The 27,718-nt window shown below is 42.0% G+C and overlaps 1 protein-coding gene across 2 annotated transcripts in view; it reads left to right on the top strand.

The window, feature by feature from the left end:
- LOC126183188 (transmembrane protein 183-like) overlaps positions 1 to 27,718 on the top strand; it is a 252,438-nt gene that overhangs the window by 65,365 nt on the left and 159,355 nt on the right. For both annotated transcript variants that reach the window (XM_049924924.1, XM_049924925.1), the window contains exons 2-3: positions 3,019 to 3,114; positions 23,257 to 23,352. In XM_049924924.1, the coding sequence (XP_049780881.1) occupies positions 3,019 to 3,114; positions 23,257 to 23,352 (192 nt within the window). The remainder of the gene's footprint in view (positions 1 to 3,018; positions 3,115 to 23,256; positions 23,353 to 27,718) is intronic.

Below are 27,718 nucleotides of genomic sequence, written 5' to 3'. Positions count from 1 at the left end.
CATGTTTATCTCATCAGTTAATTTCACCTGCAAACAGTGGAACAAATCCTACTCTGAATAATTTACTAGGAATGTGATTGTTCATGTGGCTCCTGTTCAAATTGCTGCTGTTACATGATTTTTCTCTCAGTAAGTGTTGCACTTAGCTAAATCATTTGAAATTACTTTTTCTGCACAGTAAATTTTTTGAGAAGAATGCTGTTGCTCCTGCCATGTCTAGTAGTAGATGTAATTAACAGTAAGAAGGTGAACAAACTACACTTTCCTTTCCTCAGAGCCCACCATTGTGCAGTATTGTGACAGTGTGTGGTAGCTTAAGACATAGTTTATATCCGGGTACACCCTCCACTTTGTTGGACTGTGCTTCCAAACCTGATTTTTGAAGGCATGGCTGGCAGCCACCTTGAGAGAGAGCCAGTCAGTGTTCCACTTCTGCCACAATGTTGCTGACATGCCTTGATGCATCACATAGGTGTAAGTAATTTCCCAAAATGATATAATAAACACATGCAATGTGCTGCCCACACTGATGCCAAATGTTTTTCCTACAAGAAGTCTGACGTCTATCTTCAGTGTGTCTGAGCAAACATGTGTCAATGTCAAGTGTACAGCACCTCTGCGAACTCTCTCGCAGTTATGTGCATCCTACAGAATTCCAAACCAGCTAAGGATTGCGTTAACCATCAACAGTCAGAAAACACAGATCCAAGTTGGCACTAGAGCCGCTGTCTCCCTAATAAATCTCGAGGTATCAGCTCACTGCCATTGTAGTGCCATGAAATAAAATGGCAGTTTACAGTGGACACAAAATTTTATTATGAACCAGCTCAGTATGTGGTAATGTATTCGAATGCAGACTAATGTTTCTGATTGTAAACTTGCCAATGGCGATTATCATTTTTGGATTATCTACTTTCAGAGTATTTGGCTTTAGAGTAAGTGATCAAATCAATTTGGTATCCTCCACCATTTCATTTGAAGACCTATATAAAGTATGTAAACCACACAAGCAGTTATTTGGAATGTCAGTGAACTGTGCCACAAAGTTTCAGGCACATATATCATTAAAGCAATCTGCTCTGCCTCACTTCTCTCACAATCAGCCAGTTCCATATGCCTTGTTGGATGCAATTATAGCATAACTACTTAGGGCACGCGAGCCGGAGTGGCGGAGCGGTTCTAGGCGTTACAATCTGGAACCGTGCAACCGCTACAGTCGCAGGTGCAAATCCTGCCTTGGGCATGGATGCCTGTGATGATGTCCTTAGGTTAGTTAGGTTTAAGTAGTTCTAAGGTCTAGGGGACTGATGACCTCAGAAGTTAAGTCCCATAGTGCTCAGAGCCATTTGAACCATTTTACTTAGGGCACATCAATTAGGTGTCATTATGCCCGTATCGGAAAGCCAGTGGTTGTAGTTAAAAAAAAAAAAAAAAAAAACTTGATGGCAGTATCGAAATCTGTGGAGGTTTTAAGATAATTGTTAATGTGCAATTACATTTAAATCTGTATTCAGTCCCAGGTCAGGTATAGATACTGGCAAAACTGCCTGGAAGCCAGTTTTTGTCTTAAGATTGATCTCGGAGAGGAATTCTTACCGTTGACATTAGATGAACAATCGTGATACATCTTTGTGCGCAATGTGCTTTTTTCACGTACCATTACAATTGCTTACCTTTTGGAGTAGCTGAATTGCAGCTTATTTAGAGCAGTTATTACAATATATTCCTAACTGTGTGAACTACTCAGATGACATTATTATAACGGGAGCCACATGGGAGCAGCACATACAGAACCTCAATATTCTGTTCACTTCTTTAAAGGTCATGGTGGCAAAAGTCCCTGTGAGGTCTGAGAGGAGGAATGGGTTGTGCATGTTGTTGCAGCTGCAGCTGGTGCATATGGCTGACCTCATATTCTTTCTGAGAGCAATGTTAGCCATCTGAAACACCTTGTGACCTATGAGGTTACCCTGTACCCATTCTGGGGTCCAGTTGAAGGTGTGAGCCCATACATGCAAGCTCATGCAGTGGCAGCCATTGGGCTCCTGAAGATGGATGTAGATGGTCAAACAGCCCTCAGGTCCAATCTTGGAACCTTCCGTAATCCCACCCTCTAGTAGGTTCACCACCTGTGCCCTTGCTCTCGTTGCACCACTGGTATGATCTCAGGCCGACTGTAGGTCAGAAGATACAGTGGGGTCATTCAGGGAGGTACAGGTGCCCCTAGGAGGTCAATCCTTCATCACCTACCAGGCTACTCTCAGCAACCAATGTACCAGTCAGGTCTACGACTTTCTCTGCAGCTATCAGGCTGGCTGAAATTATCTGCACTGACACCACACTGACTAATCCCAACATAGATACACTGCTATGCCCACGAGTAGACAGTCCAACACCCAGATTCCTTCATCACACCTCCCATGTCACAACAGGATATTATTGGACCTGCATGCCGGTTAAAAGTGGGAGGATCTAATATCTACCTTGATACTGGCTCAGAAAGCAACATGCCGTTTGAGAGATGCAGTGGCCTGTAGGTATGCAAACAGCACCACACACGTGACACAGCCATGTTAGGTACTCATTGCACGCTTTAATCCTGCAGGTGCATGGACGCTAGCCAGTTACAGTTGTATGACATTTTCATCATGTACTGTACAAATATCAGTGTAATGATTGTACTTGCACAAGTTTCTCTGGCAAATTTTTCAGGCTTCCATGATCATGGCTCATGACAGTTCTCTGTTCAAATTGCTTTCACCTTGTAATGATTATGAAACCCATCGCTTGCAAGCAAAGTACCATTGTCACCACAGCAGGCCTCCATTTACCACATCAGTATTTTGGTATCATAATATGACACCAAAAATAGGTACAACTGCACTGACCTGAAATTAAGCTATTGAAACTGTGTGGTGGTCTACGAGGCTGACAGAAAGTGTTTAAAGACCTCCTGGACATTAATTTTGTCTGCAGAAGGTAGTTATCTTATCCATAGTTTTTGTCTCTTTATTTCAGATTTGTCAATGGGAAAAAGAAAATCAGATGGAATAATAAAGTCACCAGTCAGCAGTCTGAATGGGTTAAAGAAAACGGAGGCAGCTGTGAATGATGGTAAGTTGATTTTCTTTAACATGTCTATTTACAATTCTTCAGTGTTGTTGCATTTTGTAAAAATCAACAAAGTGCTTAGTCCCTTCTTGTACTGGGTGCTGTTATCAGTAACTTCTGAGAGGTGACAAACTTTCACGTTAATACATGTAGCGCTTCTACTTTCACGAATTTCCAATGTTTTTATCATTTGTAATAGGAAGGAAGAGGCTTCCATCCATAAATAATGAAAATATGCTGTTGTAGAAAGGATAACTGATGTCACCTTTTTTAGTCCCCAGACACTATGATGCCTGGATCAGAATATTACTACTTACATGAAACTTAAAGGGGCAGTACTTTTTTATAGAGGTTTTTTCTGTCAATGTCTTCTTTAAGTTTTTAATTTAAGTTATGTTTCATGCTTTCTAAATTTTGTATTTTGCTAGTAGATACAATATGACCACCTCCACGTAAATACTTTCCGGGACGAAACACGAAATTGTGATGTGAGATCTTGCCGTGCCGAAATCTGCATATTCTGACAATACACAAATTTTAATAAATACCATTATAGATGAAAGACTTTGGCAATACAGTATCACAGATGCAGTTTTGAGTTTCAGCCTTTTGTGAGTTTCAGCCTTTTGTGGGTTTCAGCCTTTTGTGGGTTTCAGCCTTTTGTGGGTTTCAGCCTTTTGTGGGTTTCAGCCTTTTGTGGGTTTCAGCCTTTTGTGGGTTTCAGCCTTTTGTGGGTTTCAGCCTTTTGTGGGTTTCAGCCTTTTGTGGGTTTCAGCCTTTTGTGGGTTTCAGCCTTTTGTGGGTTTCAGCCTTTTGTGGGTTTCAGCCTTTTGTGGGTTTCAGCCTTTTGTGGGTTTCAGCCTTTTGTGGGTTTCAGCCTTTTGTGGGTTTCAGCCTTTTGTGGGTTTCAGCCTTTTGTGGGTTTCAGCCTTTTGTGGGTTTCAGCCTTTTGTGGGTTTCAGCCTTTTGTGGGTTTCAGCCTTTTGTGGGTTTCAGCCTTTTGTGGGTTTCAGCCTTTTGTGGGTTTCAGCCTTTTGTGGGTTTCAGCCTTTTTTATTCTGACTTTCCTGTTTTCTTCGATATTTGGTAAATAAACGTGATTAAATTCCGTTCAGAAGGTGCCTTAGGGTGATTGATCATAAGCAACTTCTCGGTTTTAAGTTTCTAGGGCACATTTTTAACCGAATTAATGTGCTCTTCCTGAGTGAAAAAGTTTAATTAATAATGATTTATTTATGCAGAGGTGATAATTTCATAGGTTTAGTTTGCAATTGCAGTAATATAAAAATTACATGTCTCATCACACATGCTGATATTCTTTTCTTAATGTAAAGATAACTATATGTTGTGATTTTGTATAACAACAAGTTTCAGATTGATGTACATGAATAAAACATTGAACAGTTCTTGTTAGAGGTAATAATTGTTTCATTGCTTTTAGGTGTTACTTCTAATCACTCCAACGCCACTAAAGGGACTAGTGCGAAAAACTAAGAGCTCATAATAATGCCAAAAGACACACATTAACACAGTCTGAGGAGAACACTACTGAAAGATATCAGTTTTTCATATCACAAGCTACTTGTAAAGTTGAAATGTGCAGTCAAGACTGGCAGTGTCGTTTAGAGAGAGATATGGTGCATAGTCTACTGCTGCATCTCGTGTAAATGAAATACCACAACAGTGTTTTCTAGGCATGCCAGGGAAGGAGAGGCTACAATTTGGGCTATATTGAATGAGATTCCCAAAGAACATTTGGCAAGGCAAGCCAGAAATGACAAGTGTACGGCTCAGTTTAGAGCTAAATACAGGGTAGATTTTTTAGTCCCATAGTGCTCAGAGCCATTTGAATGGGGTAGATTTTGCTAATTCTGTACACACATTTGCTCATACAGTTTGTTGCCTAAAAAACTTTGCAATTGTAAAGTTACCGTAGGCGATTTACTAGGAAATATACTACCAAATGAGTTAATGAATCAAGTTGATGTTAACTCTACCTGTTGCCTAAGTGCCGGAACACTTCGTAGGGGAACCACACCTATGCAGGCTTACTGGAATGGCATGTCGTTAGACGAAATTCTCCTAGAAATACAGCCATTATTGCATGCGGAAATACATTTATTACGTAGAATAACTGAGTTTGTAAAAATGGTTAAACCTCAGTGGTCGCATAGGATAACATGGTTTTCATGGTCAAACTGTATTTGATGGCCAGGACGTTGAAGAAACAACTGAGCAGCTTCTGCTACAAATGAGTAATGCTGGTCTAGTGATTGATTGTGAACAGTTGGAGTCAATTTGAAGATTACATTGTTTTTCTGTAAATATTGAAAACATTTGAACTGCATTAGATTGAATTATCACTAATAATGTTACAATAAAGTTTAATAATGATAATTAGAATATTAACAAAATTTACCATATTCTACAAAATGACATAATACAACAGGAAGAGACAAACGTTTCCAAGTTATGGGTAACAGTCGGCATGTACTAAGAGGCTCATTTCATCAAAGTCATAGTAAATTTCATGATTTTTCTTGAAGTAAGCAGTGTACTGCAAACACTGCCATAGCTAATCCAGTTACAAAAATTAAACAAACGGAGACATGGTCTTCGGATATAAAAGATTCAACTTTAATTTCTGGTTACCACCATTTGCTCTGAAATAGTATACAGTCTCAGTGAGTTCCATATTTGACTGAGACTAATGTATAATAGTGATGTGCTCAAGAGTTGAAAGTTAATTGTGATGTATTAAATCATTCATGTTTACTACAAGTTCACTATTATCATAGATTTGCGGCCAACTGAGCATTAATAATCAAGATGGTGGATTTCCAAATCTAAAGACTGGCTTATTGGAGTTCTTTACAGATTCTGGTGCTGATCTGGGAGCTATTGTTACATGTAATGGCCTACCAGTGGCAGTCTAGAAAACTGATAATTTATATTACTTGTTCGACTCTCGCTCTAGAGGACCAAAAGATTGTGTAGCTCAGGATGGTGCAGCTTGCTTGATATCTTTGACCGATATTACATTGTTGTGGACAGTTGTAAAATCAAGCATACTAGTCCAGTATTGGCGTTCTTTTTGCTTGCAGGAAATGAAGTAAAAGATTTAATTGTTTTATCTTGCACATGTGATTGAGGATAAGTTGAATCCAAGTTTTCAATCTCCAAATCCCTCAGGACACCTTTTTGTGGTCAAAAAACCAAGAAATTTTGGAACTTTTTCATGTTTTTGCCTATTACTGTAAAACTATGCATCCTACTGAAAATTTTACTATTACCAAAATGAAAGAGCATTAAATTTTGCGTGAAATGATGTACTTACATGTCAAAAATCAGCAAAGTTGTGTGGGCAATGTCAGTTGTTAAATGCCGTTTATTTTCACCAGCTTTGCAAAAAAAACTTGGCTCCAATGCCTGTAACTCAAAAATGGCTACTCCAAATGAAGAATGTCAAGTTCTCAAAGTTGTGGAGCATGAAATTTCATGGTACAAAGATATCTAGCTATTCAGTTTTAGTCACTATTAAGTGTTCATGCACTTGAGAACCAAAGTGATTCCATTTTTGAATGTTCAAGTTATTCAATGAAATGAAATTTCCAGTGGGGTGACATGGTTTTTCTTTGTATGTAGTTTTAATTCTCTTAATTTACGTATGCTTTTATTCATTTTTGTCCATGCCTTAATTGGTGACAGTGGGTTGCTAAAACGATAACCAAGTACATAGTAATGGACAGTAAGTATTTATTAATGAGTAATATAAACATTTGTACAACTGAACAAATAAAAGGACAACATAGTATCTGAAAAACACAATTTAAATATCAGAGATTCATAGATTCATATTTTATCAAATTTCAGTTCCATCGAGTTTGTTTAGGAGACTGCGGCCAGCCCCAGTCCAGCCCCAATGTTCAGGATCCATTGCGACACCGTGACTGTATTCCACATCGAGCTCAATTTCTGGGTCTTTCTAGCTGGATAAGCCACAATAGTGTTTCCACATTGAGGTGCTGTTCAGTCCAGATTTGTGACATCCACATACTGCTGTGCATCCCATTTTGCTTCTGCAGGAAACCATCTTCAGTATTGCATGTGGTGCTACACCTTTTTGTCATTTTCATGGGAAACAAGCCTGGTAAGTTTTTCTTCCAGCCCAACTAGCCTGGATCAGTTTTCTTCCCCAGCCAAGATTGCACTTGATGGGAGGATCATGATGAGTACCACCTTGCTGTGTCAAATGTTATCGGTAGCCTTTACAGTTTGAAAGATTTCCTCAGGACAGACTTTACAAGAAGCTCATGCCTGAGGTCATCCAAAGATGTGCAGTTGGAATTCCCATGGAGTACTAATAACATTTATTCTGCTGCCCGTGCTATTAAATCTTGAGAGACTAAAGGTTTAACAAATTGAGCATCTTGCACTCTGAGGTGTGGCTGTTGCTCCGTAAGGTTGAGTAATTTCCATTTTCCTTGGCAAAAAAAAAAAAAAAAGATGTGGTATCACATCCTGTGATGATATGGTTGAAAAAGGCAAATGCAGGATCGAAATAGAATTATTGGAATACAACACTCCTGCTGATTTCCCTTTTCCCGATTCATGGAAGTGAAAGTTGTTGTTCCCTCGACCTGTTAAGAGAACAAGCACGTCAGTGTCCTTGTTCACAATTGCCACACTGTCAGACTCAGAAACTTGGGAAATAGCTGTTTCTACAGTTAATGAATCTGCGTGTTCTTCTGCATGTATCACTTGAATACCCCTCATGGAGCTGCTCCCCCTTGCTGGCCGAAAAAGTTCCCCCTTCTTTGGCCCCTGCCGGCGATGGGGCTCTCCTCCCCCCTTCCAGAAACCCCTCCTCCCAGTGTCTCGTGGGCCGAAAGCCTGCTATCATAACTCGGCCATGAGACACACCATGTGTGAGGCCCCAGGTTGATCACTCTCCTTTAGTTCCGGATCTCTTAGAAGCCTGTACTCACTCTGTACCCTGTCCTGCTCCACCCCTGAAAGAGAAGAAGAAGTAATTTAATGCCCCGAGGCAACATTTCCTCATAGTATTCAACCACATTTGGCTCTCTGGTGCTTTTTGGTTGCAATGGCGAGACAATATAATTACCGCTGTTCTCAAGCCTGGGAAGATCCCAACGTCTCTCAACAGATACCACCTGATTAGCCTGACAAACTAGTTTGTAAACTGCTCGAGAGTATGGTTAGCTGCAGGTTATGTTGGGTACTCGAATCTTGGGACCTTTTGTCCCAGTATCAGTGTGACTTCTGGGATGGATGATCTCCAACTGACCATTTACCATATTGGAAACAGCAGTCTGATAGGCTTTTGCTAACCGCTGGAATCTTGTCATGGCCTTCTTTGACCTACATAAGGAATACAGCGCAGCACCCCTTGGATTCAGGAGAATGGTGTCCCACAAGGTTCTGTATTAAATGTCACACTCTTCCTCATAGCCATCAATGGGCCCTTAACCTCTATTGGGCCTCTGGTTACCCCTGCATTGTACGTCAGTTATTTTTGCATCTGGTGCAGCTCCTACTCGGTAGCATCTTCTGAGCACTGGCTCCAAGACACTATCTGATGGGCCTCAGCATGGACCATCTCCCATGGCTTTCAGTTTTCTCGCGCCAAAACGCGGGTTTGTTATCAACCCACAGAACACCACAATCCAGAACATTATTGAGGTGACCAGTTGTAACACACACCCTTTTTGTGGGCCTTATTTTTGATAAGAAGCTGATGTGGCTGCCTCGTCTTCACCACCTGAATTCTACCTGCATGTAGAAGCCTAATGCTCTCCACCTGCTGGCCCACACAGCTTGGGGTGCAGACTGTTCTTCTCTTCTACATCTTTACCATGCTTTGGTCTTGTCCAGACTAGATTACAGTAGTCAGTTTTATGGCTCAGCAGCTCCTTCCACTCTGAAAATTCTTGATCCTGTTGACCATCGTGGAGTGCATGTGGCTATTGGTGCCTTCCTCACTTGTCCCGTTGACAGTCTCCTCGCAAAAACGGGGACTCCCCATATACAAATGCAATGGAGCGAACTCTGGTTTCTTCCGCAATCGCCATTCACCAATTCCCTGCTCATTCTGTGTACCCTGTCCTCTTTGCAAACGAGGGATGTCTCCTTCCTGATAACAGCCCATGGGTGGAATTGTGAGTTGGAATGCCTCTCATTTCCCCCTGTCGGGATCTCCGTCACCACTCGCTGGAATGCGCCCTGTGTATTTCCTCCATCCCCCTCTCATTGGATTGTGCCTAGGCCTGGATTAGGACTGACCTGTTCCTGGGTCCTAAGATCTCTGTCACCCCTACAGTCATCTGATGCCTTGTATGTTCCATCCTTGCAGGGTTCCTGGGTGCTACCACTTTCTACACTGATGGTTCTGAGATGACAGAGAAGGCGAGACATGCTTTCACGTCTCCTGCTGACTTAGAACACCATTTATTGCCGGAATCATGTAGTGTGTCCACAGCAGAGCTGCTAATCAAAACAGGAGCCTCCATTTTTTTACTCAGGCCTCCTTCCACAGTGTTTTAATATGTACCGACTCAGTGAGCGGCCTGCAGGCTATCGACCACTGCTACTCTCGTCACCCTTTGGTTTCTGCCTTCTGTCTGCTCTTGACCATGTCTGCTGCTTAGTTGTCTTCCTTTGGGTCCCAAGTCATGTGGGCATGCTAGGGAATGTACTGGCTGACATTTTGGCTAGAGTGACAGATACTTACCCCCTTTCACTTTCATGATTCCAGTTGCGGACATGCAGATCTATACTACTGTGGTTTGGCACACTTCCTTCCACTCCTCTCAGAAGGATTCCACTGTCTTATGCTGTCTATGCATTGGTCATACTAGGATCACTCATTGTTTCCCCTTGTGTTACAAACCACCTCCACAATGTGGTTGTGAAGCCAGACTGACGGTATCCTATATATTGATGGAATGACACCTTCTTTTGGCCCTTTGTACTAAGTATAGTCTTCGAAATTCCTTAAACGTGCGAGGGTAATCCCAAAAGCAAGGTCTCCTATTTTTTTATAAGTACATAGACCTGTTTATTTCTACAATGGTTTACATCAGTTTACAGCTTGAACATTTAGCTATTTTTTGACATAATCACCATTTCTGTCGATGGATTTTTGTAGATGCTGTGGTAGTTTTTGTATGCCCATGTCATACCAGCTCGCCGCCATGCTGTTCAGAAAGTTATGAACCTCTTCTTCCACCTCGTCGTCGGAGCTGAATCACTGTGACCGCCATTAACACTGACAGGTACTGTGAGACTCTGAAAAAACTCAAATGGGCAATTCAGAACCTGAGAAGAGGAATGTTGAACAAGGGCATACACATTCTCCATGACAATGCTCACCCACACATCGCTCGGCAAACCGTTACTCTCCTGCAAGAGTTTCAGTGGAACATAATCACCCACCCACCCTATAGTCCTGACTTGGCACCCAGTGACTATCACCCCCTTTCCCTAGGTTAAATGAACATTTGGCCAGAAAGCGATTCATCTCAGACGACAAGGTGAAAGAAGAGATTCGTAACTTTCTGAACGGCATGGTGGCAAGCTGGTATGACGTGGGCATACAAACACTGCTACAGCATCTATAAACATGCATCGACAGAAATGGTGATTATGTCGAAAAGTAGCTAAATGTTCAAGCTGTAAAGTGATGTAAACCATTGTAGAAATAAACAGGTCAATGTACTTAAAAAAAAAAAAAAAATAGGAGACCTTACTTTTTGGATTACCCTCGTAATATTAGCAGATGATTCATGGATGGTTGAATTGGTCCTCAGTTTCCTCCATGAAAGTGGTTTTTATTTCCAGATATAAGACTTTTCTTTACTCCTGGAGCAGGGGCAGAGTGGTTCTGGTTGGGGGCCTGTCTTCATGTTTTCTCGGTCTGGGACCCATGACCACTCCCTTGTGGAAAGACCCCTCTGTTTTTTTTTGTTTTTTTTTTTTTTCAGTTTTTACATTTGGGCTACCCTTTTATGCCTTCTAGTGTGCATGCCTTAACTTCCTTGTTTTATTGTATGACTCCTCTAACTGGATCCGGCCACTTTTAGCAGACCCTCTCTCTTCTGTGAATAACTTTGGAATCGTGGGACTGATGACCTTGCCATTTAGTCCCATAACCTCCCTCAGTTAATCAGTTAACCCTCGTCCACAAATTTCCACATGAGCATAAAAACAAGCAGTTCTTGTAGTTATCATTTGTGAGGATCTTCTCCTGTGTGACTGCAGCATTTGTATCTTCATCAAAAATATCTGATGAAGAACTTGGTGTCCGTAAACGACGGTATCTTTCAGAAGACTTTGTTCCACTTTGCAAAGCATCACTTGGGCTTGGATAGGCATTGAATATAACTGTGATTTCGGATCTTTAGTGATTTCTCATACAGGTTTCACATTTAATACAGACGGTGCCAAACTTTCCTTTGATGTGCTAAACAACCTTATAGAGCTGGTGACCAGTATCCGCCACAAAGCTTTAAAGCTTTTTATTCTGTATAATTCATTCTGTTGGAAAGTTGTAAATGCATCATAGAGAGGTGATTTTGTACCCTTATTGAGACTGCCTTCTGTGAATGACATGGGGTGTGGTGAAAGTTCAAATGGGAAACAGAACTTAGTCTTTATCAGATTGCTTGATAACACACAGTCTGTGATACAATGCTAGCATGTTTATGGTAGCAATCCTCTTCTTCCCTATCTTGAGAACTGTAGTGCATGATGTAAGTGTTATAAGCTTGAGGTCACATTGAAATGAGAGTTTTTAAAGTTCTCTCCTTTAATTCTGGTGATCCCCTTAATTCCTTCTACTAATACCTCGTGACAATTTAATGATTCATCACCAATTGCTCCACTGCTTACTGACATAAATACATTACAGTTTGGAAAAAGTTGGTGTTTTAACAGCCAATCCTTCAGTTTGTCACTGTCTGTTGCATTACTATCTCTGCATGAAGCTCTTAAATCCAAATATTGCTCACCTCATGGTATATCACAGAATTCTTCAATTTTTTGACAAACATCCTGTAACAATGCCTTCCCTGAAGTCCACTTTGCAAGCACAGACTGTGAAAACCCACATGCACGAGTTAAACCGCCTTTCACTTTCATTGTCTTCATTAAAGTTTGCTCTGTTGTCATATCGAAGGGTATGCCACACCAAAATTTATCACTTCCCCTAATAGTAAAGTAGTCTCCAGTTGTAAATTTGTTGTATTCAGCATCATTTAGTGTACGGGAAATGAAAGTATGGTAGCATTTTCTTAAATGGTGTTTAAATGCAGATTAAAGTTCCCAGTATGCTCAACCTCAATGAACTGTTTTGTGAGCATAACCATGCTTTAAGACTGCATCCATAATTTAGCTGTTTTTCTCGTGCTTCAGTGGTGCAAATCACATTTTCAGATTTGGTTATTACATTTGTGTAATCTTCATTGTGATGGCATTTTGAATACTGATGGTCTGTTATTGGGAAGCAACAGTTCCTCAATTATTTTTATTTCCTCTTCTTTGAACTCAATCTCCTGAAAGATGTAATATGACAATACCGCGTGACAGTGTACGAGATTTTACTGCTTGAGTGTAAACATGCTCACTCAAAACTTTATCCAAACTGTTTTCAGCAAATATTGTGGGCAATAAGTCTCTTCAGCCACTTCCTACCATTATTATACTAATGCATTCCAAGGAGGACATTAAAAGCTGAAACCTACCTAACTGTATAACAACAGGTTGTAAATTGCTGCCTTCACTTCTTACACTATCCATCACCTTCAGATAAGGTGGCTGATCAAAATTGACAAAACACCACCTTTGATCATGTTTTATGCATTTTTTCAGTACTGATAGAAGAGCTGTACATATTGTGTCATACAAAGTTGGAGGATAATTTAAGAACAGGGCACACATTGGAATGAACTGATTGTCAGTGATTTGTGACTTCTTCTATGAATCCCTTCCACTCTGGCATGTCAATGAACTTCTTCCACTTTCCATAAAGCCACAGAATCTCATATCCAGAGGGCACTCAGGGTCATCGGAATTGGTATCCTTTATAATTATACCGTTCAAGCCAATATCATTTGCTTTTTTATAGGTGATCAGCTGAGTTACACCAACTGTAGAAAAAAATGCAGAGGTTGAATGTCTTCCTTCCCAGTCGGTGTTCTTCTCTGACTCCATAGCTGAGTAGGGAGTGACTGCCATGATTCCTCCCATGGAACGGAAAGTATTCAACCTGTCAACCGTGCAGATGTTAAAATCGGCATTATCGAAGATGAACTGGATGAATTCTTCACTCGCAAAGTTAAGATGCTCAGATTGTGCAATCGAGCAAGTCTCAGATAGGGAGGCTTCCATATATGGAACTGTGAATCCAATTTGGACTAAGAGCATCGACAAAAAGTGTTGATCGGAATGTTTGTACATGGTGCAGGGTGTTTTGTCAAAGACGATCTAATTAGCTTTGAGTTATTGTACTTCTGATAAGCACTTTGCACTTCGACTTCAGCCAGGCCAATTAGTAACTTACAATGTGCTGCAATTTTCCTTTTGTTACTGGATTGTAGTAGCATTTTAGAGTCCTTTGTGTTTCACTTTAACCACATCACCATGTGCCAAATTTCCATCACATATAAAACACACCTCCGTACAGTCTGAAGAACTTACTTTAAATGCAGTGTCTGTACAATGAAAGTAAAATCAAACTAGGAAATGAGAATTTTGCAAGACCCAAGAAGTTTTGAATGAATCCCTCACACAACACAGGAAGACTGGGTGCTGCAACCAATTGGAAACAGTAACATAGGATTAGAGGAAATGGCAGCCTCAGCTATTTGCAACATCTGAATCAAGGGAGTTTTATAGAGACCTCTACACCAAAAGGTGGGACAGATTTATGTCTTCCTATTGGAAATTTCATTTTGTTGAATAACTTTGATTTACAAAAGCAACAAAATGGAATTACTTTGACTTTCAAGTGAATGATAGCTTAATAGTGCCTAAAACTGAAAAACTATATGCTTTTATAACGAGAAATTTAATGCTCTACAACTCTGATAATGTGACATTTTTCATTTGGAGTAGTCATTTTTGAGTTACAGGCATTCGGCCTAGTTTGTTGCCAAGCTGGTAAAAATGAATGAAATTTAACAACTGACTGCGGTCAAACAGCTGCACCAATTTTGACACTTAAGTAGATCATTCAATGCAAACTTTAATGCTCTTTCATTTTGGTAACAGCAAAATTTTCATTATGATTCATAGTTTCCAAGAATAGGCTAAATTCAATAAAAAGTGCATTTGGTGCTAGAGTCATATTGTGAATGAAGGTTTCGGAAGGGTTGGTCAATGGTAGCATGGGTGTTGTTAAAAAAACAAACAAACTGGAATGAAATGGACTTCACAGAGCTCAGTTGAAAGGAGGGGAGCTTCCAAACAAAATATTTATAGAATTTGACCCCCCTATGGGTCCGGGAGTTAGAATAGGCCCGAGGTATTCCTGCCTGTTGTAAGAGGTGACTAAAAGGAGTCTCACACGTTTCGGCCTTTGTGATGGTCCCTTGTAGGGTTTGACCTCCATTTTTCAAAATTTTCCCAAAGAGCGAGCCAATTGGGGAAGGGCGCCTTACATGGTGCATTGTGTTCATCATGCGCCGAGACTTGTCGCAGCCTTCATTGACGTGAATCTGCACTTCTGCTCATTCTCCAACTGTTGGGTGAGGTCATGCTCCTGAGTGCGTATTTTTCCATTGACTGTGCAGTATCATTTTCTACATTGACGATGATAATGGACTTGTTTGCTTGGTTGCACCTGATATTCAGCACGGTAGGCAGTCCGTTGTGGTGGGGCCACCATGTACCCTGTTGGTTGTAGCCCCCTGACCACACAAGGATCGCTCTGCTGATGCCTGTGCCATTAACTCCCCATGTATGCCAGGGGGTAGATGCCCATCCCATTGGGCATCGGGACTCCTGGCAATTGGCATCCCACCAGGTGGCCTTTGCTGCAGCTGGGTGGTGCCCGTGGGGAGGGCCCCTCGTCAGAGTGGGTGGCATCAGTGCGGATGAAACGTGATGAAGCATAGTACATCATCTCTTGCTGGTGATGAAACACCAGCAGTCTCTAAGTGTTCACGGGCTCAATTCAATGCACAGAAGTATGACCCCAAATCGTTACCCTCCCTGGCCACACCACGGGAGAAATGTCATGTTAAGTGTGGCAGCGGGCCTTATCTCCCCCCCCCCCCCCCCCCCTCCCCGTGTACTTTGTATGTTTGAGAGCTGATTGGGAATCTTTCATGCTGATGAAGCCTCAGCTTTTTGTTGAACATTTAGAGGACAAGTTCGGGGAGGTGGAGGGCTTGTCCAAAATGAGATCTGGGTTGGTCTTGATCAAAACAGCATCGTCTGCCCAGTCACAGGTGTTACTTGCTTGTGACAAGCTGGGGGATGTTTCTGTAACCATCATGCTCCATAAGAGCTTAAATATGGTCCAGGGTATCATATTTCACAGGGACTTTCTTTTGCAGTCCGACCATGAGATGCGCGCCGATTTAGAATGGCGAGGTGTACATTTCGTCCGGCACGTCCACCGGGCTCAGAGGGATAATCAGGTTGCCACTGGTGCCTTCATCTTGGCCCTAGAGGGTGATACATTACCCGAGAAGGTCAAGGTGATGTCTACTGCTGTGATGTGAAATCCTATATCCCTCCCCCAATATGGTGCTTTAAATGTTGGAAGTTCAGTCATATGACTTCCTGCTGTACTTCCAGTGTCACATGTAGAGATTGTGGACACCTATCACATCCCAATACTCTATGGGCCCCGCCTTCCATCTGTGTCAACTGTGGAGAGCACCATTCACCTTGCTCTCCAGACTGCAGGATTCTCCAGAAAGAAAGGAAAATCATGGAGTAAAAGACCCTGGACAGACAGACCTACACTGAAGCTAAGAGAAAATTTGAACGCCTGCATCCTGTGTGTAAGACATCGTCTTACGCCGCCACTACAACAGTTCTAGCCCCATCAGCTCCGAAAACCCCAGTCACATCTGAGCCGGAAGACTAAACCTGCCCCCTTGATGGTGGGGAGCATTTCCCTCCCTGTTGCTCCTGCACCACCTAATTCAGGAGCATTACAACCCCCCCCCCCCCTAAACCATCAGCCCCCCCCCCCCCCACTTCTAAGCTGGACCAGCGGTACAACTTCTTTGGCTGCTCTTGCTAGGGAGAGGTCCCTTGGGTCACTCCCTTCCCAGATTTCTGCTAGTGCAAAAGATGACACCCCCCAGTGGCAGAAGACCCCAAAAGCAGCTGGTCACAGGGCTCCACACTCATCCTCAGTCCTGGAGACTGAGCCAGTGAAGTCCTCTTAGCCAAGGAAACCCAAGGAGCAGCGAGAGAAATGCAAAAAGAAAACCCTTAAGACCAAGGGAATTGTGGTGGCACCCACATCACCACTACCTCCAAGCTCTGTGTCTGCAGATGAGGTGGAGACTCTGGCGTCCGCATGACCTAGATCTCGCCAGACCCTCGGACACAATGGATATAGACTGCTCAGGCAAAAAGTCGGTGGCAGCAGGTGTCCCTGAGGCATAAACTGCCTCATTCAATGTTCCATGCCTTACCAGTCTCACGATGACATCATTCTCCAGTGGAATTGCGGCGGGTTTTTCCACTGCCTGGCTGAGCTACGGCATCTGTTAAGCTTTACACCTGCTTCCTACATTGCCCTCCAGGAAACCTGGTTCACGGCAATGCGGACCCCTGCCCTCCGTGGATATAATGGATACTACAGCAACTGTAGTGACTGTAATCGAGTGTCAGGTGGAGTTCGTGTTTATGTCCTAAACTCGGTCTGTAGTGAACCTGTACCCCTTCAAACCCCTCTTGAAGCTGTGGCTGTCAGAATAAGGATGATGCAGGAAATAACTGTCTGCAATGTATATCTTCCTCCAGATGGTGTAGTATCCCTGAATGTATTAACTGCACTGATTGATCAGCTCCCTAAACCTTTCTTACTTATGGGAGATATTAACACTCGTAACCCCTTGTGGGGTGGCACCAAGCTTACTGGCCGAGGCAGAGATGTCAAAACTTTACTGTCTCAGTTCGACCTCTGCCTCTTAAGTACTGGGGCCACCACACATTTCTCTGTGGCTCGAGGTAGTTACTCGGCCATTGATTTATCAATTTGCAGCTCAGGACTTGTGCTATCTATCCACTAGAGAACACACGACGACCTATGTGGCAGTGACCACTTTCCCATCTTCCTGTCACTACCCTGGCGTCAAGCCCATGGATGCCTGCCTAGATGGGCTTTAAGCAAGGCAGATGGGAAACTTTCACCTCTGCGATCACTGTTGAATCTCCCCCATAATCGAACATTGATGTGATCATTGAGCAGGTGACTACAACAATTGCTTCTCAGTCCCTTGGTGGACTCTGGAAATCGCTGAAGCGATTACAGAGCATCGGCGAGCTCTACAGTGGTATAAGCAGCACCCTTCCCTGAAGCACCTCATAGCCTTTAAATGGTTCCGTGCTCGTTCGCCAACTTATCAAATGACAGAAGCAAGAGTGTTAGGAGAGATATGTCTTGACCATTGTGTGCCGGACATTACCTTCCAAAGTCTGGGCAAAGATCAAACGTGTGTTCAGGTACCAGACCCCCAACAGGTGTTCCTGGTGTTAACATAAATGGCGTGTTATCTACCAAAGCAAATGCGATTGCTGACCACTTTGCTAAGCACTATGCTTGAGCATTTGCGTCACAGAATTACCCCCCCTAGCCTTTCGCACTCTCAAGCGGCAGCTGGAAGGGAAAGTCCTCTCATTTACTACACACCATAGTGAATCCTGTAACATCCCATTTACAGATTGGGAGCTCCTCAGTGCCTTTCACCTTGCCCGGACGCAGCTTCTGGGCCTGATTAGATCCACAGCCAGATTATTAAACATCTCTCATCTGACTACAAGCGACATCTCCTCATCATATTTAACCGGATCTGGTGCAATGGCGTCTTTCCATCATAATGGTGGGAAAGGAGCATCATTCCGGTGCTCAAATCCGGTAAAAACCCACTTGATGTGGTTAGCTATCGGCCCACCAGCCTCGCCAACGTTCTTTGTAAGCTGCTGGAACGTATGGTGTGTCAGCAGTTGGGTTGGGTCCTGGAGTGACATGACCTACCGGCTCCATGTCAGAGCAGCTTCTGCCAGGATCGTTCTACCACTGATAATCTTATGTCCCACGAGTCTGCCATCCGAACAGCCTTTTCCAGACACCAACACCTGCTTGCTGGGTTTTTTGATTTGCGAAAAGCGTGTGACACGACCCAGTGACATCATAACATCATACCCTTGCCACGTTATATGAGTGGGGTGTCCAAGGCTCGCTCCCGATTTTTATCCAAAATTTCCTGTCACTTAGTACTTTCCATGTCCAAGTTGGTGCCTCCCATAGTCGCCCCCCCCCCCCCCCCCCCCCATATCCAGGAGAATGGGATCCTGCAGGGCTCTGAATTGAGTGTCTCTCTCTTTTTGTACTGGTGTTCTTCGAGTGGTGCTGCCTACAGGGAGCCATCCACAAGGCACAGTAATGGGCCCTAGCTTTCCAGTTTTCTGCCACAAAGTCGTGTGTTATGCACTTACATCGTTATCGTGCCTTTCATCTGGAACCAGAACTTTACCATAATGACGATCCACTCACTGTAGTGGAGACACATTGATTTTTAGGACTGGATTTGGACGCCCAATTGACTTGGCTTTTTCACCTTTGTCAGTTTAACTGGAAGTGCTGGCAGCATCTCAATACCCTCCTCTGCCTGAGCAACACCAACTGGGGTGCAGATCGCTTTACGCTGCTGCAGCTCTACAGAGCCCTTTTCAATCCTGCCTTGACTATGGGAGTATGGTTGATGGTTCGGCAGTGCCCTCAGCTTTGCGTTTACTTGACCCATTGTACTACTGTGGCGTTCAGCTAGTAACAGGAGCTTTTAGGACGAGTCCGGTGACCAGAGCCCTTGCGGAAGCCAGAGTGCCTCCATTGCTGGTTAGGCATGCACAACAGCTGGACAGTTACGTAGCACATGTTTGTAACATCCGAATCACCATCTCTTTTTCCCACCCACGATGGTTTACCTATGGCATTAGCAGCCCAGGTCAGGGCTTGCAATTGCAATTGCAGTTCGTGACTGATCCCTACTTTCTGAACTGGAGTCCTCGCCTTTGCCACCTATACTCGAGGTCCATTCACGTACATCTCCATGGCGTACACTTAGGATGCAGCTTCGCCTGGACATTTCACATGGACCTAAGGACTCAGTTAACCTCACAGCTCTCTGCTGCCACTTCCTCTTGATTCGTGACAAGTACCTAAGCCACGAAGTGGTTTACACCGATGGCTCGATGGCTGATGCTCACGTCAACTTCGTGTATGTCCATGGAGGACGTATTGAACAGTATTCCTTACATGATGGCTGTAGTTTTTTCATTGCCGAGCTCGTGGCTATTACTCGTGCTGTTGAGCACATCCGTTCATGCCATGGGGAGGCGTTTCTTCTGTGTACTGACTCCTTGAGCAGCCTACAAACTCTCGACCGGTACTACCCTCGTCATTCTTTGATAGTGACCATCCAGGACTCCATCTATGCCCTGCATTGGTCTGGTCGTTCAGTGGTGTTTGTCTGGACCCCAGGTCACATCAGAGTCCCAGGCAATGAAATAGCCAACAGGTTGGCCAAACAGGCTATGCGGAAACCGCTTATGGAGGTCGGTTTCTCTGCAACTGACCTGCGTTCAGTACTATGCCGCAAGGTTTTGCGGTTTTGGGAGATGAAATGGCATAACCACAGAACCCACAACAAACTACATGCCATTGAGGAGACTATGAATGATTGGCAGTCCTCCATGCGGGCCTCTCTCAGGGACTCTTTGGTTCTCTGCCAGCTCCACATTGGCCTCTCTTGGGTGGCACACTGTTACCTCCTGTGCCGGGATGACCCACCTCACTGTCTGTGCGGCACCCGGCTGACAGTGGCCCATATCTTAGTGAGCTGTCCTTCTTTGGCTGCCCTCTGAATTTTCAGAATAACAATGTAGCTGCATTTGTTAGGTGTTCTTGTTGCCACAAGTATATTTGCTTTGAAACTTTGTATGACAAGTACCATCCATCCAATTGTTTGAAAGAAATGGAGGACATGTAATGGAGTAAGTGAAATAGTCATTGTGAAGTGAACAGGATAAAATTTAAATTCTTTACTAATCCAAGTCATTTGAGAAATTTATTTGCCTACCTTGTTATTTTTCCTCGTGGATTTACTTACATCATTAACCCCTACAGTAGTAGGGGTTAATAAGCTATTATCCATTTCAAATCAGGAAAAAATAAAAGTGAAAAAATGATTGCACTAGGGAAATATGCATTTTTTGACCCCATATATGATATTGAAAAATACTCAGTTTTCAATTATCTATTAATTCAATCATTTCTCGGTCAATTGTGCATCATTAAATCCTGGGATTTTCTCAACCTTGTTGAACCAAAATATCGATGAGTCATTCATTTTAATTTAATTTAATTTTTATAAATTTTAGATTGTACACAAGTGACCTACTAAATATAAAGTGAATCAGTTGCCTGTGTCAGAGGGCTTCATCTTGTTAGCACTAATGGAATTGAATTTTAATGTTTACTATTTCCAAATCACTGTAATTAAACAGCTGATGTCAGCCTAGCCTTTTTTTATGTATTGCATTATAAGAATCACAGTTAATCAATTACCATCACACTGCAGCAAAAAAATTATCACTTTAAAGAAACTAAATTAATTTAAAAATCATGGAGTGGTGTTTGTTCATGGGTATGATCTACCACCTATGGTGAGTAGATAACAGTGAACAACAGCAGATTCAATTTATCTCTCCAATGTTATCCTATTGGGTGATTCCAACAGCCGCAACTATTTGTGGGTCAGTGCAATCATGGATAGTAGATGAAAACTAGCAGATTACTCACAGAACTAGACATCTGCCTAAAGGATAGGAGCACCCCAACAGCTATGGTAATCGACCTACACTCTGCAGTCCTATACTTTACACCACTGATACAAATGGCATGTCCACAGCAATGTATGCAACAATGACTGTTACGTAATTATGAACTAATGAGGACTTACCATGTTGGTCCTTGTGAGGAGCCAGTTGGTAGGCATACAGCCCGGAATCTCAAATCACCTTGAACCGATAAGTATATCAGTGAGACAGTGCAAGACACAATGAACCTAATTATTCAAGCAGTGAACAATGCAGTACCCTTATTGTAGATGCAAGTCAGTTGCGTGGTGCTGTATAGTAATAGCTGAAATCATCAAAGAGGGAAGAGGATTATGACAATAAAGGAGGCACCCCTCCACTACTAACCTAATGTCAGTGAAATGTCTGAGAATGAAGGCATGTTATATAATGAAACGAAGAAAAAAGGATGTTGGGAATACTATATTACTTCAATAACCACACGTACACCAGATTCTAGCATGAGTGAAACTATGGGATATCAATGGCCACTCTTTCCCAGCAGCCATTCCTGGAAATTTTAGTAAATCATTTGTACTAACCCTTTCAATGTTGCTAAACTCCTAGTTACATATTACACAGAAATGTCAGTGTCAGTTATTAAATGACCTTCACTCAGTATGAAACTGCAGTAGAACATGTGTGCATTCATTCTCTCTCTCTCTCTCTCTCTCTCTCTCTCTCTCTCTCTCTCACACACACACACACACACACACACACACACACACACACACACACACACATGAAAATATGCCTATTTTGGTGCAGATTTAGAAGATCAAGATTCACCTTTGACAATTGGGGTCCACCTTCAGAGACACTGTGTAATCAAGACACCAGCTGTTCAGGAGTGGGCATCTGGACATGAGGGGTGCGGATGCTGAACAGTGTCGTAACCCGTAAAAAGTAAACCATTTAGAGGTTTATTTCTGAAGATGAGAATACATAAGTGTCTAGAGAAGGGGAGATGCTACCCAAAGAAAAAACAGGGGTCTAGCTGAATGTTTGAGCTCAAACAGTGGCAACCAATTTACTTGCAAAGACAGATTTAGATAATCAAATATCCCACAGGTCGAAACCTGGAACCTTCTGTAACCTCACCTTATAGTAGGTACACCGCCTGTGCCCATGCTCTGGTCATATCACTGGTATGACCTAAGGCTGATCATAGGTCGAAGAGGCTTTGGGATCATTCATGGAGATATGGGTCCCCTAGAAGGTCAATCTTTCACCACCTACCAGGCTACACTGTTCCCACCGTACCAGTCAGGTGTAAGACTCTCTCTGCAGCCAGCAGGCTGGCTAGAGTTATCTGCACTGACACCACTGGCCAATCCCAACACTGTTACACTGCAGTAACTATGAGTAGATGGTCCAGCAGCCAGGTTTCCCCAGCCCACCTCTCATGTCACGACCCAGGGCATTATTGGACCTGCATCCTGGGTAAAAGGGGAAGGATCTAATATCACAGCGTATTGGCCCTGATAGTGTTTCAGAGTGAACCTGCTGTTCAAGAGATGCAATGCCCTGCAGGCATGCAAACAGTGCCACAAGCATGTGATGCAGCCACATTACTCAGTGTGTGCTTTAATCCTGCAGCTGCATGGACTCTAGCCAGTTACTGTTATATGAAATTATTCATTGTGTACTGCACAACTACCAGTGTAATGATCGTGCTTGCACAAGTTTCTGTGGCAATGTTTTCAGGCTCCCGTGATAACGGCTCATGAAAATTCTCTATTCAAATTGTTTTTGTGTTTTAATGATGAGCACAATTGTGAAACTAACTGCTTGTTAACCAAGTTCTGTTTATCATCACAGCTGGGCTATGTTGACCACAGTAGTATTTTGGTATCTCAGTGTGACACCAAAAATAGGTACAATGGCACTTGCCTGAAATTAAACTATTGAAACTGTATGATGATCTGTGAGGCCGACTAAAGTGTCTAAAGAACTCATGGACTTTAATTCTGTGTGCAGAAGGTAGTTAACTTACCTGTAGTTTTTCTCTCTTTATTTCAGATTTGTCATTGGGGATAGAGAAGTCAGATGGAGTGAGTGTGTTACCAGTCAGTAGCCTGCAAGAGTTAAAGAAAACTGAGGAAGCTGTGGGTCTTGGTAAGTTTATTTTCTAAGTGTATGTCTGTTTGCCAGTCTTCAGTGTTACTGCATTTTGTGAAAATCAACAAAATGCTTATTGTCTTCTTGTACTGGATGCTGTTATCTGCAACTTCTCCTGGGAGGTTCTACTTTTCACGAATCTCTGACGTTTTTATCATTTATAATAGGACAGAAAAGGATTACACGCATTAATGATGACAGTATGCTGTTATAGAAAGGATAGCTGCTGTTAACTTGACAATGGTTGGATCAGACTATTACTACTACCGTTAAACTTAAAGTACATTGGAGGTTTTTAATTTTTTAGTGATTTTTTTTTTTTTTTTTTTTTTTTTTTTTTTAATTTCATATTTTGCTAGTAGATACAGTATAATTGACAATCTGTTGCCACATTTATACAAATGCTTTTTGGGGTGCAAAACAAAATTGCGGCGTGAAATCTTGCTCACCAAAACTGTGAATATTCTGACAATAGATTTATTTTCATAAATATTATTACAGTTGCAATGACAGTCATGTGGTTTTGACTTTCAACCTGACATTTTTGTTTTCTTTGATATTTTGTACATAAATATAATTAAATTCAGTTCAGTATGCAATTAGTGATTGATCATGAACAGCTTATTAGTTTTAATTTCCTAGCGTAAATTTTTGGCCAGATTAATTTACTCTTCCTAAGTTGAAAAGTTTAATTTATATTAATTTAATAAAACTGAGATGATAATTTCGTATATTTAGTGTAAGAGTTCTGTAATAACGTACCTGACGTTATCACTGATTAATACCAATAGTGTACAAACAACGTACCTGGTGTTATTACCGATTAATATCTGTACTGTACAGTGAATTTTGAGCAGTGGTAGTACTCATTGAAAGAAGAAAAAGAAGTCCAATGAACATGGGTCCAGAAACACATACTTTCAGAGGTAAACACTTTTGTGTAGAAAGGGCTATGTGATGATTGGTTGCAGATGTTATCACAGTCGTTGCATTGGTGCTCCATCAGATGTTTCGGCAGGTTATTATGTCATCTTATTCACAGTACTCTATGTACAATTATGTGGTCAGTTGTGTGGTTCAATTCTTGTTGTAGGCTACGTTAGTTTTTGTCGTGTTTGTGTGCTTTATTGTACATTACTGTCAATCCTGGGTACATATCATGGTGTTTCACCTTCTTCCAAACCCAGATTCACTTACTTGTTTACTGTTATTGTGCTGTTTGTACGTGCAAATGGTGTAGTACATGTACATTTTCTCTACTTCACCACTTGTTAGCAATGGAACCCGAGTACTCTACAAGTGAAATGGCTGATATGATATTCTGCTATGGTTTTTCAAAAGGAAGGAGCCTGCGAGCCCATGCACTCCATGCTTAAAAATATCCACAGCTGACGGTGGAAGGCCCCGTACAGTCAGCATGCCTGCCTGACATGGAGGAGTGTGTGCTACATTGAGTGGAAGAAACCCCTGGAACCAGTGTACAAGTAATAGCAGCAGAATGTGTGTCTCAACCTGGGGGGGGGGGGGGGGGGAGGAGGAGGGGGGGGGGGTTTCTTCATGAAAAATTGCTGTACCCATATAATCTACAGTTCGTTCAGGCCCTAAAGCCACATGATCATCGTGGCAGACGGCAGTCCTGTCAGTGGCTGTTGCAGAAGTGTGCTGCAGGTCCACTGTTCATGTCCATGATTTTATTTACTGATGAGGCAGGGTTCACAAGACATGGTGTTGTGAATTTCCATAACCAGCATGTATGGGCAGATGTAAATCCTCAAGTAACTCAGGAAAGAGGGCATTAACACCAATTCTCAATCAATGTATGGGCAGGTGTACTTGTCGATAGATTAATAGAGCCATATGTGCTGCCAGAAAGTTTAACTGGGGCACATTATTTGGACTTGTCATTAATGTATTGCCTACCTTGCTGGAGGCTGTGCCATTGCACCAATGAATACAGATGTCGCACCAACACGCTTTCGTCACAATGTGCGCGAACACTGGATGGGTTTGGGGGGGGGGGGGGGGGTTACTCATTCCTCAGACCTCAATTCCCAAGACTTTTGGTTACAGGGACACATGAAGGGATTGGTCAGCACCACACCAATTACCGGTGTGTGGACACTACAGGGTCACGTCTTCAATACATGCCAGCAGGTACAACAACGACTGGGGTGCATCATTTCTTATGGCAGAGGGCAGAAGCATTTTCATGAATGGACATCATGTTGAACACCTCCTGTAAACAGAGGTTTATTACAGAAAGTATGCATTTCTGAACCCATGTTTATTGGACTTACCACCTCTGAAAGTATTCAACACTAATATTAATAGAAGTCTCATGAAACATACTGATTTTCTTTTGTTAAACTCAAGTTAAAAATATGTTGTGCATTTGTATAATAATAAGTTCTAGATTTATGTATGTTAATAAAATATTGTGAAAGGTAATAATTATCTAATGTTATGTCATTGTTTTTAGGTGTTACTTCTAATCACTCCACAGCATTAAAATGGGAATGGGGGAAAAAACTATGAGCTCAAAATGAAGCCAAAAGGCGCAGATTAACACATCCAGAAGAGAACACTCCAGAAAGATATTTGTCTTTGATATCACATGCTACTTGTCAGGTTGGAATGTGCTGTCAAGGAAATTTGCAAGACTGGCCACATTGTTTAGAGGGAGATATGGTGACTAAGGCTTTGCAGAGATCAAAAGCAACTAGTTTACATTAAACAAATGCTGTATGTACCAGTATTTCACAGTCTAATGGAACTCCAGACTGACATTCCTTCAGGCTTGGCAAGGATGCGGAAACTGTGGCTCAGTCTGTATTAATAGAGACTCCTGAGCAAAGTTCTGTGAGATGTACCAGAAATGCATAGTCTACTGCTGCATCTCGTGTAAATGAAATACCACAGCAGTGTTGTTCTAGGCATGCCAGGGAAGTAAAGGCTACAGTTTGGACTATATTGAATGAGATTCCCAAAGAACATTTGGCAAGGCAAGCCAGAAATGCCAAGTCTACGGCTTAGTCTAGAGCCAAATACAAGTTTGATTTTGCCAATTCTGTACACACATTTGCTCATACAGTTTGTTTGTTGTGTGAAAAACTTTGCAATTGTAAAGTTATAGTTGGCGATTTACCAGGAGATATACTACCAAATGAGTTAATGAATCAAGTTGATGTTAACTCGACCTGTTACCAAAGTGCCAGAACAACACCTATGCAGGCTTACTTGAATGGCATGTCATTAGATGAAATTCTCGCAGAAATACAGCCATTATTCAATGAAGAAATACATTTATTACGTAGGATAATTGAGTTTGTAAAAATGGTTAAACCTCAGTGGTCACTTTGGATAACATGGGTTCCATGGTCAAACTGTATTTGATGGGCAGGATGTTGAAGAAACATCTGAGCAGCTTCTGCTACAAATGAGTAATGCTGGTCTAGTGATTGATTGTGAACAGAGTGAGTCAGTTTGAAGATTACATTGTTTTTCTGTAAATATTGAAAACATTTGAACTGCATTAGATTGAATTATCACTAATAATGTTACAATCAAGTTTAATAATGATAATTAGAATGTTAACAAAATTTGCCATATTCTACAAAATGACATAATACAACAGGAAGACACAAACGTTTCCAAGTTATGGGTAACAATCGGCATGTACTGAGAGGCTCATTTCATCAAAGTCATAGTAAATTTCATGATTTTTTCTTGAAGTGAGCAGTGTACTGCAAACACTGCCATAGCTAATCCAGTTACAAAAATTAAACAAACGGAGACATGGTCTTCGGATATAAAAGATTCAACTTTAATTTCCGGTTACCACCAATTGTACTGAAATAGCATACAGTCTCGAAGAGTTCCTTGTTTGACTGAGGCTAATGTATAATAGTGATGTGCTCAAGAGTTAAAAGTTAATTGTGACGTATTTAATCATTCATGTTTAATACAAGTTCACCATTATCATAGATTTGCGGCCAACTGAGCATTAATAATCAAGATGGTGGATTTCCAAATCTAAAGACTGGCTTATTGGAGTTCTTTACAGATTCTGGTGCTGATCTGGGAGCTATTGTTACATGTAATGGCCTACCAGTGGCAGTCTAGAAAACTGTTAATTTATATTACTTGTTCGACTCTCGCTCTAGAGGACCAAAAGATTGTGTAGCTCAGGATGGTGCAACTTGCTTGATATCTTTGACCGATGTTACATTGTTGTGGACAGTTTTAAAATCAAATATACCCAAATGATGGCAAAATGAGAGGATGATGATGATGAATATAGTGTTACAAAAATTACACCTGTTGCACGTCCATTAAATCAAAATCTAACTGAACCAGGAAATAA

This window comes from Schistocerca cancellata, chromosome 4, assembly GCF_023864275.1.
Source record: "Schistocerca cancellata isolate TAMUIC-IGC-003103 chromosome 4, iqSchCanc2.1, whole genome shotgun sequence".
In the NCBI taxonomy this organism is placed as follows: Eukaryota; Metazoa; Arthropoda; class Insecta; order Orthoptera; family Acrididae; genus Schistocerca; species Schistocerca cancellata.
The sequence above is the reverse complement of the archived record's forward strand: the minus strand, read 5'-3'. Positions and strand labels throughout refer to the sequence as shown.